Source organism: Salvelinus namaycush, chromosome 3 (assembly GCF_016432855.1).
Source record: "Salvelinus namaycush isolate Seneca chromosome 3, SaNama_1.0, whole genome shotgun sequence".
Taxonomy (NCBI): domain Eukaryota; kingdom Metazoa; phylum Chordata; class Actinopteri; order Salmoniformes; family Salmonidae; genus Salvelinus; species Salvelinus namaycush.
In genome coordinates, this window is record NC_052309.1 from 77,622,090 (window position 1) to 77,636,807 (window position 14,718).

General features: G+C 46.8%; 1 protein-coding gene across 1 annotated transcript in view; it reads right to left on the bottom strand.

Annotated features, from left to right (window-relative positions):
- LOC120039480 (RNA binding protein fox-1 homolog 3-like) overlaps positions 1–14,718 on the bottom strand; it is a 347,402-nt gene that overhangs the window by 21,268 nt on the left and 311,416 nt on the right. The window contains exons 7-11 of the mRNA XM_038984889.1: positions 12,030–12,083; positions 9,808–9,900; positions 8,945–9,005; positions 8,783–8,836; positions 1,023–1,155 (exon numbers count right to left, since the gene is read on the bottom strand). Coding sequence (XP_038840817.1) covers positions 1,023–1,155; positions 8,783–8,836; positions 8,945–9,005; positions 9,808–9,900; positions 12,030–12,083 — 395 coding nt within the window. The remainder of the gene's footprint in view (positions 1–1,022; positions 1,156–8,782; positions 8,837–8,944; positions 9,006–9,807; positions 9,901–12,029; positions 12,084–14,718) is intronic.

Here is a 14,718-nt window from a genome sequence, read left to right on the forward strand (position 1 = left end):
ACATCTGCATGGCGGAAAACAAGAGTGAAGGAAGTGGCTCTGCACGTCTACAGGGTCAGCTCTTACCGGCTGCTGCGCACCACAAATAATGAATGACATATTAAGGGGGGAAATGCAGCCATTTCACAATTCCCATGAAATGTTCTGCTCTGGTAAAAAAAAAAAATATTTCCAGTCACTGCAGGGTTGTCAGGAGGCTACGGTGGAGAGGAGGAGGAAGAGAAAGGGAAGGAGGGATGAAAAGAGGGAGCTCAGCAGGGAAGGAGCTCGGTCACATGATGCTAACATATAAATCACTGGGAAGTCAGGAGAGGAGGTGGGGAGAGGAGAGGAGGTGGGGAGAGGAGGTGGGGAGAAGAAAGGAGAAGCAAGGAGTTGGGAGAGGAGTGGAGAGGAGAGGAGGGGAGGGGAACGTAGAACCCCAGAGTGGGTGGGAGGTGTAGGGAACCCAGAGTCCTAGGACCCGTCTTCATCACTGGAGCCCTCCCCTCCCGCCCCCTCTCTTCCCCTCTACTCTCCACTCATCGCCACAGACAGACCCTGATCTAATCACAGATAGCCAGGCAACCAGGCTAGGCCTACGGTTAGCTAGACCTCTCCTCTCCCCTACACTCCCATTGCCACCCAGACACCTAGACACCCAGGCAGGCAGCCAGCCAGGCAGACAGTGTGCAGATATAAGAGAGGAGTGTGAGGCTGAATGCTTCACATCAACCAGGAGATCATCACAGTCCAGTGAGACCTGCCCAGTAACATGCTATCCCTGCTTTCTATAGCTCCCTATGGCCTTGGTATTCATCCTTTGGAACACACATATACATGTACACACACACACACACACACAAACAGATAGACAGACAGACATACACATGCTGCACTCATGCACAATTGCACACAAATGAAATAACACATTAAACACATTGTTTGCAAATGCAGCAACCAAACATTTGAGAGTAAAACTGTTCTAATTGTTGATTGTTGATGTTGTCAGTATAGTGTACTACAGGTCCACAGATACTCACGCTCCATAGGCTGGAATAGGTGGTGGTGGAGGTGCTGTGCGGAAGGTGTTGTACACAGCCCGCCCCCGGCCTCGCAAGTGGGCACCCCTATAGGCCACCGTAGCCCCTGTGGCCGGGTAAGGGAAACCTGTTACTGTGGAGAAACACATAGGAAGGAGGACTTTAGAGAGATGGAATGTTGGCATTGCTTACCTTACTGACAGAACACATTATATAAAGACATGTGGCAGTGGTTTCTCCTATGACAGAATACATTAGGGAAAGACAAGGAAACATTAGATGTAATCTTTTCTGGGTGTGCCTCATCGAGCACTCTCCCCTTCCCCAACCCACTGCTTTGTGCCGTACTCAGCAAGGATCCACATTTGCTGTACGCATCCTTCCTGATGCCGCCTGCCACCGCCTCCCTCGCCACCCAGGGCTAGCCTTGAAACACAGCCTGGTAATGGATGTAATCCCACTATTTCCACACCGTGGCTTTCACCTGGTTGAGGCAACAGTATGCTAGCTGAGGGGGAAGGTTGTTCTAGGTTGTTGTAGGTAGGTAAGGAGCAGTGTTGTGTGGTGCTGTAGTCCAGACAGAGACAGGCGGGAGGTGAAGGTTGCTGTGCAGCCATGCTGGATGTGCAGGCCCTGGGGGAGCACGGAGCAGATGGGCTGGATGTGCAGGCCCTGGGGGAGCACGGAGCAGATGGGCTGGATGTGCAGGCCCTGGGGGAGCACGGAGCAGATGGGTTGATTGTGCAGGCCCTGGGGGAGCACGGAGCAGATGGATAGATGTGCAGGCCCTGGGGGAGCACGGAGCAGATGGGCTGGATGTGCAGGCCCTGGGGGAGCACGGAGCAGATGGGCTGGATGTGCAGGCCCTGGGGGAGCACGGAGCAGATGGGCTGGATTTGCAGGCCCTGGGGGAGCACGGAGCAGATGGGCTGGATGGCGGGACCACTGAGTCCCAAACATCCGGCTGACCCCATCCCACACCCCATCTGTGACTCCTCCCAGCCTATCACAGCCCCACGCTTGTCCTCCAGCAGCGCTTAACAGCCAATGGTGATGGGTGTTTGGTGTTGGGGGAGGTACCAGGGTCAGCATTATAAGTTCTATGGTTACAGATTAGAGGACAAGCCTCTGGGCTGGGAGATCCCCAGATCTCTCCTTAACCTTCAATCAGTCCAGTCACTGTCTGATTACGAACTGCAGCGCTGCATACAAACACATCTCTCTCTCTCGCTCTCTCTCTCTCATGATTAACCTGGTCCTGCGTTAAGGGCTCCTTCTGCTCTTGCCCTAGTCTCCCCCTCTCCTCTCCTCCTCCAGTCCATCACAACACTGCTACCCCATCACTTCTATTATTCTTCATCCTCCTCATCTCCCCTGGACTGATTCATTCATTACCGTGACATGTTTTGGGTGAATTCATCACAGGCCTCCAGTCTGTGATGAATTCATTTTTGCAGTGAGGCTGGGGTGTAAATGTGTATGAAAAGGAGGAGGGGTGGGGGGTATATAGGGAGGAGCAGGAGATCAGACATACAACACATTCATAACACTATCAAATGATCTTCCAATGGACTCACAGGAACAAAACTAGACACAGTGGAATCACACCTAGTGATTTTACAGTAAGTCTGCAATTGAGTTATATGATACCTCGTATAGGAGCACTCCTATGGACTGGTACAGGATTTCGCCTGGAGGACAATGGCCATTACGGCTGGCTATATGTAGTGTAATGTAGTGTTAACCCTGCAGGTGAATGGGATTGGGAAGCGTCCTAATGAAAGGTACACACCAGCAACCCTGCTGACAGTGAGACAGATTAGTGGTGCTTTTAAAAACACGAACAGCCAGGTTTAATGTCTGACGCCACTAACATCTCCCTCCATGAGGGGCTCCACACATATTCAACGCCTGCATCTCATTTGGGCGGGAAACGCCACTATTTCCCCCCGAGCAGCCGGGGCACTTTGTTTGCTGCCGACGCAGCACCAATAGACTGGTAAGAATCACAAGGTGGCCCTTTCGCTTTGGTGATTTATAATGCTGACCTTGACATTTAAATGAGTCTCTTTTTGGGAGTCTGACATATAGGCTCAGCTGCTAAAGGGCAAAAACAATCCTCTTTCATATTTTCAAGGGTGTTTTATTTCTCCCTTGTACAAATCGCTAGCATTTTTGGGGCTCCAAATCTTCTATTTCCTTATTTTATGTATGGGGGGGGGGTGTTGGATTCAATCTGCGTGCTATGATATATGTGAATGTAAACTCATAATGAGTTGGCGATAGGCTACACTGCTTCAATAATAACCCATAAATCAAAAGCTGTTGTCACACTTTGGTAAACCCATGAAAAGCAACAACAGCTACAGCAGCGTATGGGAGCACAAACCTGGTCTAGCCACCAAAGTCAAACACCTTTCTGAGCGAGAGGATGGATGGCTGGGGGAAAACCGGAGTAATGTGCTGGAGGGCGACAGGGTCACACCGCACCTCATATGTCAAATGTGTCAAGTTGAGGGGAGCTCAATACCTTTACACAGCAAGCCAGCCAGTCGGACCTAACCTCTCCTAATCCTGCTCTGTGCAAATGATGGGGTCAAAACCACCCTTGTAAAAAAACACCACATTTTTCACAATGTTGATCTCTTTAATGCGTCCTGCTCAAATAAATCTGTGGAATGAGCACTTAATCTAAGCACTGGGGACCCAAAATAGCTTAATCTAATCAAGCCACAGGAGCTTAATTATCCCCTCAACAATGAGAGGATCTGTCCAGATATATTAAGACGACAATTAGCCTTTCTATTCTGTCATTTACTCAGCTGGTGGCTTTCAGACGGTCCACACCAAACTTCACCTCTGGAAGTGAAAACATCAAGACCTCTACTCATCTCCTTCTATCCCCTTAGGAATTAGTAGCAGAGAGAGAAGAAGGGGCTCTCTGACTCGTACAGTGCTTGTTTGAAATGGATTCCCTGATTCGTGTAGGCAGGCAGAGCTGCTTGGTAGCTGTCCATGGTCCTGAAATTGACACACCATGCTATAGAAAAGACTAGGAAATACACCATTGAAATACATCCTACCATCATTCATGGGTTGAGGTATTACATAATATTCATATTTTCATAGTAATATACATTTCTCCCTGAAAATGTCTCTCTATGAAAATATTCCCCATACCAGACAATGCTAACTGTCTCTGCCCTAACATCCCCCCACCCCCAGTCCATTTGAGTGGGAACCTAATGCGCCTGCTGTTCACAGGACCCCCTCCACAGCCCCCTTACTGAGGGCTCCAGGGAAGGTTTGGGTTGCAGGGGAGAGGAGGCAGGAGGCAGCCGAGGACACGGGTCCGGGGGTACACACCACAGGGCTGGCGCCGCCACTACCCCAGTCACCGCCACGCAGCCTCCCATCAGTAGGAGGAGCCAGTGTACCCTGCAAGAGGTTAAGAGCGGGGAGCCTGCGTGAAGCTCTCATCCGTCATTCTCCTGAATGGGTTTTGAGGACAATAAACCTGTAGCGCCAGGACGAATGGAGACGGAGTGCGCTGTCACCACGCCACGATTTATGGCTCCCAATTTCACTGATCTCCCGCACAGAAATGAGGACTGATAAACAGTGATTAATCACCTTTACATCCCATTTCACTCCCACCCAAAGTATATTAAATGTAGTCATGATTATTCAAGAATAACTCCATGGATGGAACCACTAAAATGTGTTTCTTCATTCGGGGTCATAACAAAATTATCAAAAACATGGTCAGCTGTTTTTTAAAGGCTGACCTGTTGGCTCCTGGTTAGGTTTTTTGTTACAGAAATGTATCTCTTATTTATGTTTCCCATCACCCCAGCTGGCAAGCATATGTTGTCGTTTAGGCTTGGCAAACTTCAGTGCTATGTCAAGACGTCTTGAAAAATTAGCAGCCAATAAATCACTGCTTCCCCCTGCCTGGAATGGTGGTCCACATTCCTCTGATTTATTACATGATTTGGGCTAGTGTGGTTGTATGTGTGTGTATCCGTGTGTGTGTGTCCGTGTGTGTGAGTGGTTGTTGTGTGTGTGTGGGTGCGTGTGTGGGTGCGTGTGTGTGTGTGTGTGTGTGTTTTGTGTGTGTGTGTGTTATACGTGCTGCATAGGTCAGAATATGTCTGTATAGGAATGTGAGAATCTATGAAAAAATGTGGAATATATATAAACATATCTTGTATTAATTTGTATGTGATCTGCATGATTTTGAATGCATCTGAGAATTTCATGAGGAGTGTCTTTGTGTGTTTGTGTGTGTGTATTGGGAAAGGGATGGTTGTGTGTGTGTGTGTGGGGGGGGGGGGGGGGGGGGTGTAATTGTCAAGGGAAGATGGCGTTGGAACCAGGGGAGCGGTGGGAGGAGGGTGAGGGGGTTGCGGAGGAGGGTGAGGGGGTCTGGAGATGAAATAAAAATGATAGATGACTGCTTTCTGTCATGGACAGTTATTTAGAGGTTCGCCGTAAAGCTGTCCGGGGAATGAACAGATTTTAGTCTAATGAGCAGAAAGGAAAGCCGTTAAAGTGGCGCGATGTGCTCAGCACTTCTTCCAAATGAAATAGTACCATTTCCCCCTCATTAAAATGCAAAGGGTTCATATAACATACAGCAATAAAAGTGGCATGTAGAGGGAGAGAGATAGGGAAAACCCCACTGAGCTTGTCCCATCCCTCCATTACCCTGACCATGAGGAATACCAGCCTTCCACAGGGAAGGTGCCAACAATATCGCTCACTCAATCTCCCTTATTCGGTTAGCTCTGTAAAAGTCAATCTGGCGCACTTGGCAAATCCATCCACGGCAGCAGCCTCCCCAATCTGATAACAGTTGCTGGGGCGGCTTGGTCTTAAAATATTTTTTCCGGCTTTACAGTGCACACCCCACAAACAATTGCTTAGGCTGCCTCCACTCTCTCTGTGAGGCTTGGATCATCCACTTCTTATCTGCCCACAATTCTATTCCAGATCCACTTTGATCTACAGAGAATTGTGTGTTAGAAGCAGGTTGAGACTAAGCCAGATTCTAATAAAACCAGTGGGTAGATGTGAATTGGGTCTGTGTGATAGAAACACTGCTAGAGTGTAGTAGAGTTAGAGTGGTGCTAGACTAGGAGGAGTGTAGTAGAGTTAGAATGGTGCTAGACTAGAGGAGTGTAGTAGAACAAGAGTGGTGCTAGACTAGAGGAGTGTAGTAGAACTAGAGTGGTGCTAGACTAGAGGAGTGTAGTAGAACTAGAGTGGTGCTAGACTAGAGGAGTGTAGTGGAGTTAGAGTGGTGCTAGACTAGAGGAGTGTAGTAGAGTTAGAGTGGTGCTAGAGTAGAGGAGTGTAGTAGAGTTAAAGTGGTGCTAGACTAGAGGAGTGTAGTAGAGTTAAAGTGGTGCTAGACTAGATGAGTGTAGTAGAACTAGAGTGGTGCTAGACTAGAGGAGTGTAGTAGAGTTAGAGTGGTGCTAGACTAAGAGGAGTGTAGTAGAACTAGAGTGGTGCTAGACTAGAGGAGTGTAGTAGAGTTAGAGTGGTGCTAGACTGGAGGAGTGTAGTGGAGTTAGAGTGGTGCTAGACTAGAGGAGTGTAGTAGAGTTAGAGTGGTGCTAGACTAGAGGAGTGTAGTAGAGTTAGAGTGGTGCTAGACTGGAGGAGTGTAGTAGAGTTAGAGTGGTGCTAGACTAGAGGAGTGTAGTAGTGTTAGAGTGGTGCTAGACTAGATGAGTGTAGTAGAGTTAGAGTGGTGCTAGACTGGAGGAGTGTAGTAGAGTTAGAGTGGTGCTAGACTAGAGGAGTGTAATAGAGTTAGAGTGGTGCTAGACTAGATGAGTGTAGTAGAGTTAGAGTGGTGTTAGACTGGAGGAGTGTAGTAGAGTTAGAGTGGTGCTAGACTGGAGGAGTGTAGTAGAGTTAGAGTGGTGCTAGACTAGAGGAGTGTAGTAGAGTTAGAGTGGTGCTAGACTAGAGGAGTGTAATAGAGTTAGAGTGGTGCTAGACTAGATGAGTGTAGTAGAGTTAGAGTGGTGCTAGACTGGAGGAGTGTAGTAGAGTTAGAGTGGTGCTAGACTGGAGGAGTGTAGTAGAGTTAGAGTGGTGCTAGACTAGAGGAGTGTAGTAGAGTTAGAGTGGTGCTAGACTGGAGGAGTGTAGTAGAGTTAGAGTGGTGCTAGACTAGAGGAGTGTAGTAGTGTTAGAGTGGTGCTAGACTAGATGAGTGTAGTAGAGTTAGAGTGGTGCTAGACTGGAGGAGTGTAGTAGAGTTAGAGTGGTGCTAGACTAGAGGAGTGTAATAGAGTTAGAGTGGTGCTAGACTAGATGAGTGTAGTAGAGTTAGAGTGGTGTTAGACTGGAGGAGTGTAGTAGAGTTAGAGTGGTGCTAGACTGGAGGAGTGTAGTAGAGTTAGAGTGGTGCTAGACTAGAGGAGTGTAGTAGAGTTAGAGTGGTGCTAGACTAGAGGAGTGTAATAGAGTTAGAGTGGTGCTAGACTAGATGAGTGTAGTAGAGTTAGAGTGGTGCTAGACTGGAGGAGTGTAGTAGAGTTAGAGTGGTGCTAGACTGGAGGAGTGTAGTAGAGTTAGAGTGGTGCTAGACTAGAGGAGTGTAGTAGAGTTAGAGTGGTGCTAGACTAGAGGAGTGTAGTAGAGTTAGAGTGGTGCTAGACTAGAGGAGTGTAGTAGAGTTAGAGTGGTGCTAGACTAGAGGAGTGTAGTAGAGTTAGAGTGGTGCTAGACTGGAGGAGTGTAGTAGAGTTAGAGTGGTGCTAGACTAGAGGAGTTTAGTAGAGTTAAAGTGGTGCTAGACTAGAGGAGTGTAGTAGAGTTAGAGTGGTGCTAGACTAGATGAGTGTAGTAGAGTTAAAGTGGTGCTAGACTAGAGGAGTGTAGTAGAGTTAGAGTGGTGCTAGACTAGAGGAGTGTAGTAGTGTTAGAGTGGTGCTAGACTAGAGGAGTGTAGTAGAGTTAGAGTGGTGCTAGACTGGAGGAGTGTAGTGGAGTTAGAGTGGTGCTAGACTAGAGGAGTGTAGTAGAGTTAGAGTGGTGCTAGACTAGAGGAGTGTAGTAGAGTTAGAGTGGTGCTAGACTGGAGGAGTGTAGTAGAGTTAGAGTGGTGCTAGACTAGAGGAGTGTAGTAGAGTTAAAGTGGTGCTAGACTAGAGGAGTGTAGTAGAGTTAGAGTGGTGCTAGACTAGATGAGTGTAGTAGAGTTAAAGTGGTGCTAGACTAGAGGAGTGTAGTAGAGTTAGAGTGGTGCTAGACTGGAGGAGTGTAGTAGAACTAGAGTGGTGCTAGACTAGAGGAGTGTAGTAGAGTTAGAGTGGTGCTAGACTAGAGGAGTGTAGTAGTGTTAGAGTGGTGCTAGACTAGAGGAGTGTAGTAGAGTTAGAGTGGTGCTAGACTGGAGGAGTGTAGTGGAGTTAGAGTGGTGCTAGACTAGAGGAGTGTAGTAGAGTTAAAGTGGTGCTAGACTAGAGGAGTGTAGTAGAGCTAGAGTGGTGTTAGACTAGAGGAGTGTAGTAGAGTTAAAGTGGTGCTAGACTAGAGGAGTGTAGTAGAGTTAGAGTGGTGCTAGACTAGAGGAGAAAGTAGAGTTAGAGTGGTGCTAGACTAGAGGAGTGTAGTAGAGTTAGAGTGGTGCTAGACTAGAGGAGTGTAGTAGAGTTAGATTGGTGCTAGACTAGAGGAGTGTAGTAGAGCTAGATTGGTGATAGGCTAGAGGAGTGTAGTAGAGAAGGATCTCCTACCAGCATACAGTTCAGGACCATAGACAGCTCCCACCACAGGGTTCAGCTTCCAGCCTATGGAGGGAGAGAGAGAGAGAGGGAGAGAAGCCCAAACTAGTAAATATTGTCCTTCACGTACAGTATCTGAACAAAGTTGTAGCTTAGACAAGAGGCAGATCTTACCATTTGTGTACGGGTTGGCAACTTTTTTGTTTGTCATCACTCTTGCTGTTGCATTATTCACCTGTTCCCCCAAAAAACAAAATGGTGACACAGTTATAACATACCTTTCCAAAAGGCAGACCAAATGACTGGCAGAGAAATACCACACAAATTCAGTAAAATGTGCCAGAAGTATGCAAATTACCATAGAGGTTCACAAGACTGGAGAGGTTAAAATAGCCAGAGGAGACAATGGCCTTGAATCACCTTTACATGAATTTATTCCTCATTTACATTTTATTTTGAGATGATTCAATTACTGTAGCAAGTGGGAAAGCATGCACCAATTACCTACGGATATGAAAGAGAAAAAGCCAAAAGCAACACAGGTAATTGGTTGGATAAACAAATGGATTCAAAAGAAAAACAAAAAGACAAACCCCTTAGATTTCCTCCATATTGACCTGATGGGAATGACTGAATAGGGGCCTTCATTTACAGTAAACAAGACCAAAATGAAGAAAAAAAACACAAAAAAATGGTCAAGATCAAATTATGTCAACATGGTGTGTTGGTAGGTAAGTAGACAGGTCTTCTTTATCCAGACGTGACAGTGAGGCTCTTATGGGATGATGACAGCATGCATTCCCTCTCCAGTCATAATGATGAACAACTTGCACGTCCATCTTGACATGTATGGATTCCTAGTTCCACTGAGTGCTTCCGACACATACCATTATGCATGCATGCACGCACACACACACACAGCGGGCACATGCTTATGTGCAGGTCTCTTGTGGGACAAAGGTGAGAGCAGAGGCATGGGAGAGGTCAGCAGGCAGGAGGTAGAAGAAGAAGAAGGAACAGGAAATAAGGAAAAGCACCTCTATTTTGCGTCCCTCTACGATTGTACCGTTTAGTTTCTCCCGCGCACGGTCGGCATCTGTGCTCGTTTCAAAAGTTACAAACCCAAAGCCCTAAGAGAGAGCCACGTGTGTCACCAGGCCAGTAAGACAGACAGGGACAGGAAGGTAGACAGGGTGGGTAAAAGATAGGGTAGGAGGGGGATTAGAGAGGAGGAAGGAGAGAAGGAGAAGGAGAGAAGGAGAGGGAGAGAAGAAGGAGAGGACTAGGTGAGCAGCAGGAAGTAGAGATGTATATAAGCGGTGTTATTAATTGTGTGGTTGTTAGTGAGACATCAGGAACAGCAAAGAGAGATCCAAGGAGAGATAAGGATGACAGACTCACACACACTAACAAACCTGCCTGTTTTACCCAATTAAACACCACAAACCACCTCTGGAGAATGTCTCTGAGCATCGCAGGCATTACACTCTGTTACGCAACATTATAGTCTAATCATTATTGTGAAGACTTCAACAGTAGCCTTATGAAAAACAACCCCCATTGGAATGAGATGAAGTTGAGCAAGGAAGGAATATTCATAAATTCTTCAAGCAATTTAGTTTAATTCCATCATCAACCATTTCTAATCCATTACAATAGCCAAAGTACGCACTGGAGCAATTAAATGAAGCCATATGTTGTCTCTTTTTCTTAGACATATCATTATATTAGTATTCATCATTGTATTAGCTGTGTCTAAAATGTGATGGGGCATTTACCATACTATCAAGGTATTGGTTAGTAATAAAGGTAGCTATACATATCACCAACAACATATGTACATTCATAAATCACATGCTACCTCTAAGGAGGTGGAATAAAAAAACACTGGCTTTACAATGGGGATGTCACCTTTAAACTCACACCAAAATACCCTCCTCCCCATCCCCCATCTTCCACCCCCACGTGCCCCCTCCCCTGAGGCCTTTGTCACCAGCTTGAGTTATGGGGACTGGGAGACTGGGCCTGAGATCCATCACCAGCCTTCAGATATGCTGGCCCAACAAGTCCCAGTCCTTTGGTTTCTATATATACATATAGAGGGATGGGAGGGAGAGGGAGCCACGGCCAGGCTGATAATTGCTTGAAGATATATAATACATGTGAGAGATGGAGAGCATTGTGATCTTGTATGCATACACAGGATCTCCGAGCTCCTATTCCTGGCATAAATAACACGGTAGCTGTCCTTGGGGAGAGGGAGATAAAGAAATAAATTCAAAAGGAATTGAGGGCAAAATTAATCCTTTGGACATTTTGCCCGACTATGGTTGGCCCCTCTATCTTTTTTTATCATGCACAAATAATTAGCTTACACGGAGGGAGAGTGGAGCCACCATTTTTCAAAGGAGACAAACATATTGAATGCAAATTGCCAAAGCTTCATAGAAAATAGATTGTTTATTAATGGCCTGCTAGGTTCATTATATAGCGCGCAGGGTGCAGGAGAGAGGCATCATGGGTAATGGCTTTGTAGGGCACAAACAATAAATGCTTGTTACAGCAGAGGAGGCAGCTTTATCCGGTGCTCTATCTTGTCTGGCTGTGGGGGCTGAGTTGGAGCAGAGTATAGGTTCCTAGATGGAGGCTGGCTGCATACCTTATACAGACCCCAAACTACCAGGTAAGAGTGGGAATCGATCCCATTCATGGTTGAACACCCAGCTAGAGGAGGCTGTCTAATTTATGAATGGAATGCTCTGGAGCTTGGCACAGACGATTACATAAACAGTGGATGACCAGCACTGTGCTGTTTACACCAGAGGATGTTATATAGGACATGGTATAGCTCTACTGTATATGTATAGACACTGAGTCAGTTTTGGCGGTGATGATTCTATATTTGCTATAGCACTTGATATTTGATCTGGGTTGACTATTAGTCTCTAAACTAAAGGTCTGTATTCCTGGTCCAGAGAGCTACAGTACTGGATTAAGTGCATTTTGAAACAGCTTAATCACAGATTGATTGATTGATTGATTGACAGGGGTAATGATTCCCCAACTGGAGCACAAAGCTAGAACAACAACCAAGGAGGCAGCAGAGAGAGGAGTGAATGTCTGAACGCAGTTCTCCAGCTCTCCAGGACCAGGCTTAGAGAGCAGTAGTCTGAGCCAATGTACACACGGCACTAATGCCATCATTACTAAACAGAAGAAGTACATGGTAATGAAGCAGCTGGGGTTCTAGTTCACTTACCTTGGATCCTCGCTCATTAAAGATAATCTCCACATCTAGAATCTTTCCAAATTGCTGTGGCGAGAAAGGAGACGAGAGAGGAGAGATTAAGTTATGAAAAGAGTAAGAAAACGGTTATTGTTGCCATGCCAAAATGTTACAATTGTTATGCAATGATTTCAAATATATATTGTGATCTTATCAAATTATCTTTTTTTAATGCAAAATAAAGTTACTGTTTTATCTGTGTTATTTCTATGTCATGAAATCAATGATGTAAAAAACTGTTAAAACAAACATTGTAAACACAGTAGAGTTAGAGTAACAGAAGATGTTTCACACAGAGAAAAGCTACATCAACATATGGCAAGGTGGTTGTTTGTAAGGTTGTGTTATGATGTGAAGCAGCTCCTGAGGAAAACTCCTTTTCTCAAATCCCTGAACCGATAGAGAGAGATAACTGATAGAGACAGAGAGATAACCGATAGAGAGAGATAACCGATAGAGAGAAAGAGAGTTAACTAGGCGTTGACATAAAGAGAGACAGACCAGCAGGCTTCTGCCTGCCCAACAAACAGGTGGCTGAGCTGTCTCTCTATCTACACAGGTACCTGCCATTTTCTCTCTCTTTCTCCTCCTCTCCTTTTCTCGCTCTTTGTTGGTGTGAGTGTGTGTTGTTTTCTCAGTGAACAGGACTCGAGGGATGGTCCCAAGGGGTTAACATGCTCAAGCCTTTTAACAGGCTCGACTTCGGATCATTAGAAAACAGAGGAATGAAAGCCAATCGCAAGTTCCCACTAATGAGTGGAGTGAGAGCCACTTTTAATTGCTGTCTACAATGGCCATATTATTTCATTAAAAGTAATTACCCTGTCAAGCGGTCCGCATCGCCTTCATTTGGGCACAACAGGGAAGAAATAGGCCTTCCATGTGGTTGGCGCTCAATGGAAATGGATGGATCGTTTGACTGAGCCACTAATAGGGGTTAGGAAGAACCGGCTATTATCTGCCTGCTCCGGCCATAGGAGAGTGATGAGAGTGATGAGGGAAGTGGGTCTGGTGGAGGAGCTGGGTTTATGGGCTGGTAAAACACATATGACATCCTTCATCCCCCAGGGTCAAGTGCTGACCCCCACAACGCCTGAGAAAAAAAGTTGGAGTTATTTATGACCTTCCCAACAGACAACGCCAGGGGCGGCCCAGCCCAGGCCACAAACTCAAGTACATCTTGTTCATCTGGGATTTAAATTCTACATAGGCCCCCTCTCCACATCTGCCTCGTATGGTGCTCAGCTCCATTGATTTCAATTGTAGCGCTTTACCGTACCCGGCTCCATCACACACAGAGGCATTTACATCCCAGTGTGATGCCCCTCTTCGCATGAGATGACAATGCTTCCCCATGCAATGTGCAGATGCTAATTGTTTTAACCAAGAGTAATGGGCTTGTGGCGTCGATTAATTAGTTTCTGGGGAAGTCATCTTAGTGGATTCCCACATGGCACTGGGGATCTCAGCCGCTCCGCTCCCACACTCTCCTCCCTCCCTACAGCCCTCTACGCCCAAGCTCAGCCCCAGCCCAGCGCAAACAGCTGCATCAGCACCAAAGCCAATAAACAATGGCATCAATTGGAGGGGTGTCAGGAGACAGAGAGAGAGCTGGGGGACTGACGACACCTCCTTCCTTCCTCACCCCCAGATCAGCCATAGTAAACAATCAACATATCAATAAGGAAATGAGAAAAAGCGTCCATTGGGGAAAAATCATAGGCACTAGTTAATATTCCTACCTCGAGAACACTTTTTTTATGAGGCCTCGCTCATTCGCTCCACTTCCTATCTGAGATGCAAATGCATTTTTACACTGTGATCAACTGTAATGCAGAGCTACCAACCACGGATAGGGCATCGTATGTATCCCTGCTTCTGCTAGGCTAAAACACCTGAATGCTGTGAGGAGGCTAGCTATCATTAGCATAATACAGCATGGTGTAGTAGTGTAGAGTGCTGCTACTGTCTGAGAGTAGCAGAGTAGTGGCTGGTGAGATAGACTGGAGCTCAGTGTGAAAGCATGGGGGCCAGAGGTCTGATTGCCCAGAGATGTTTGTTCACTGAGAGCCCTTGTCAAGCAGCCGAGGAGGAGTACTGTTGAAGAACCCAGGAGCAGAATGAGGAGGACGCCCTCAAGCAGCACAGCATGGTGCGCCGCGCTACCCGAGCTAGCGCTAGCTTGGAGTGTTTTCCTTTCACTCCTCTAATCGCCCGCTCTCTGAAATATCACACTTTTCTAATCACTGATTAAGGTCTGCAGCAGTCGCCTTAATGAGGCTTCATTCTGCGCCTCGTTAGTGACTCAGAGGGTCATCCTCCGCAAACTTAACCCCTACGGAGGGGTAGGGTAACTCTCAAACCATCCCTCCTTGTTTAGGGGCTAGCTAGAGTCTCTGTTAGCAGGTGCTAGCTAGTCTCTGTTTTAGCTCTCTGCTGGTGGCTGATGGGGGTCCCTGCTAAGTGTGCACGTCACTGGAGAGCTGGAGAGAGGGGCTCTTCACAACGTGTGGGAGCAGATGGAGGTCCTGGGGGCTTGGCAGCAGGGCTGGGTTTGGCTGCGCTGCGCTGGGTTCCACTGCTCCACCATTGACACATGTACCATCTCACCGCTGCCTTTCCCTTTCGCTCTCCTCTGCCTGCCTGTATGTCTGCGGGCTCT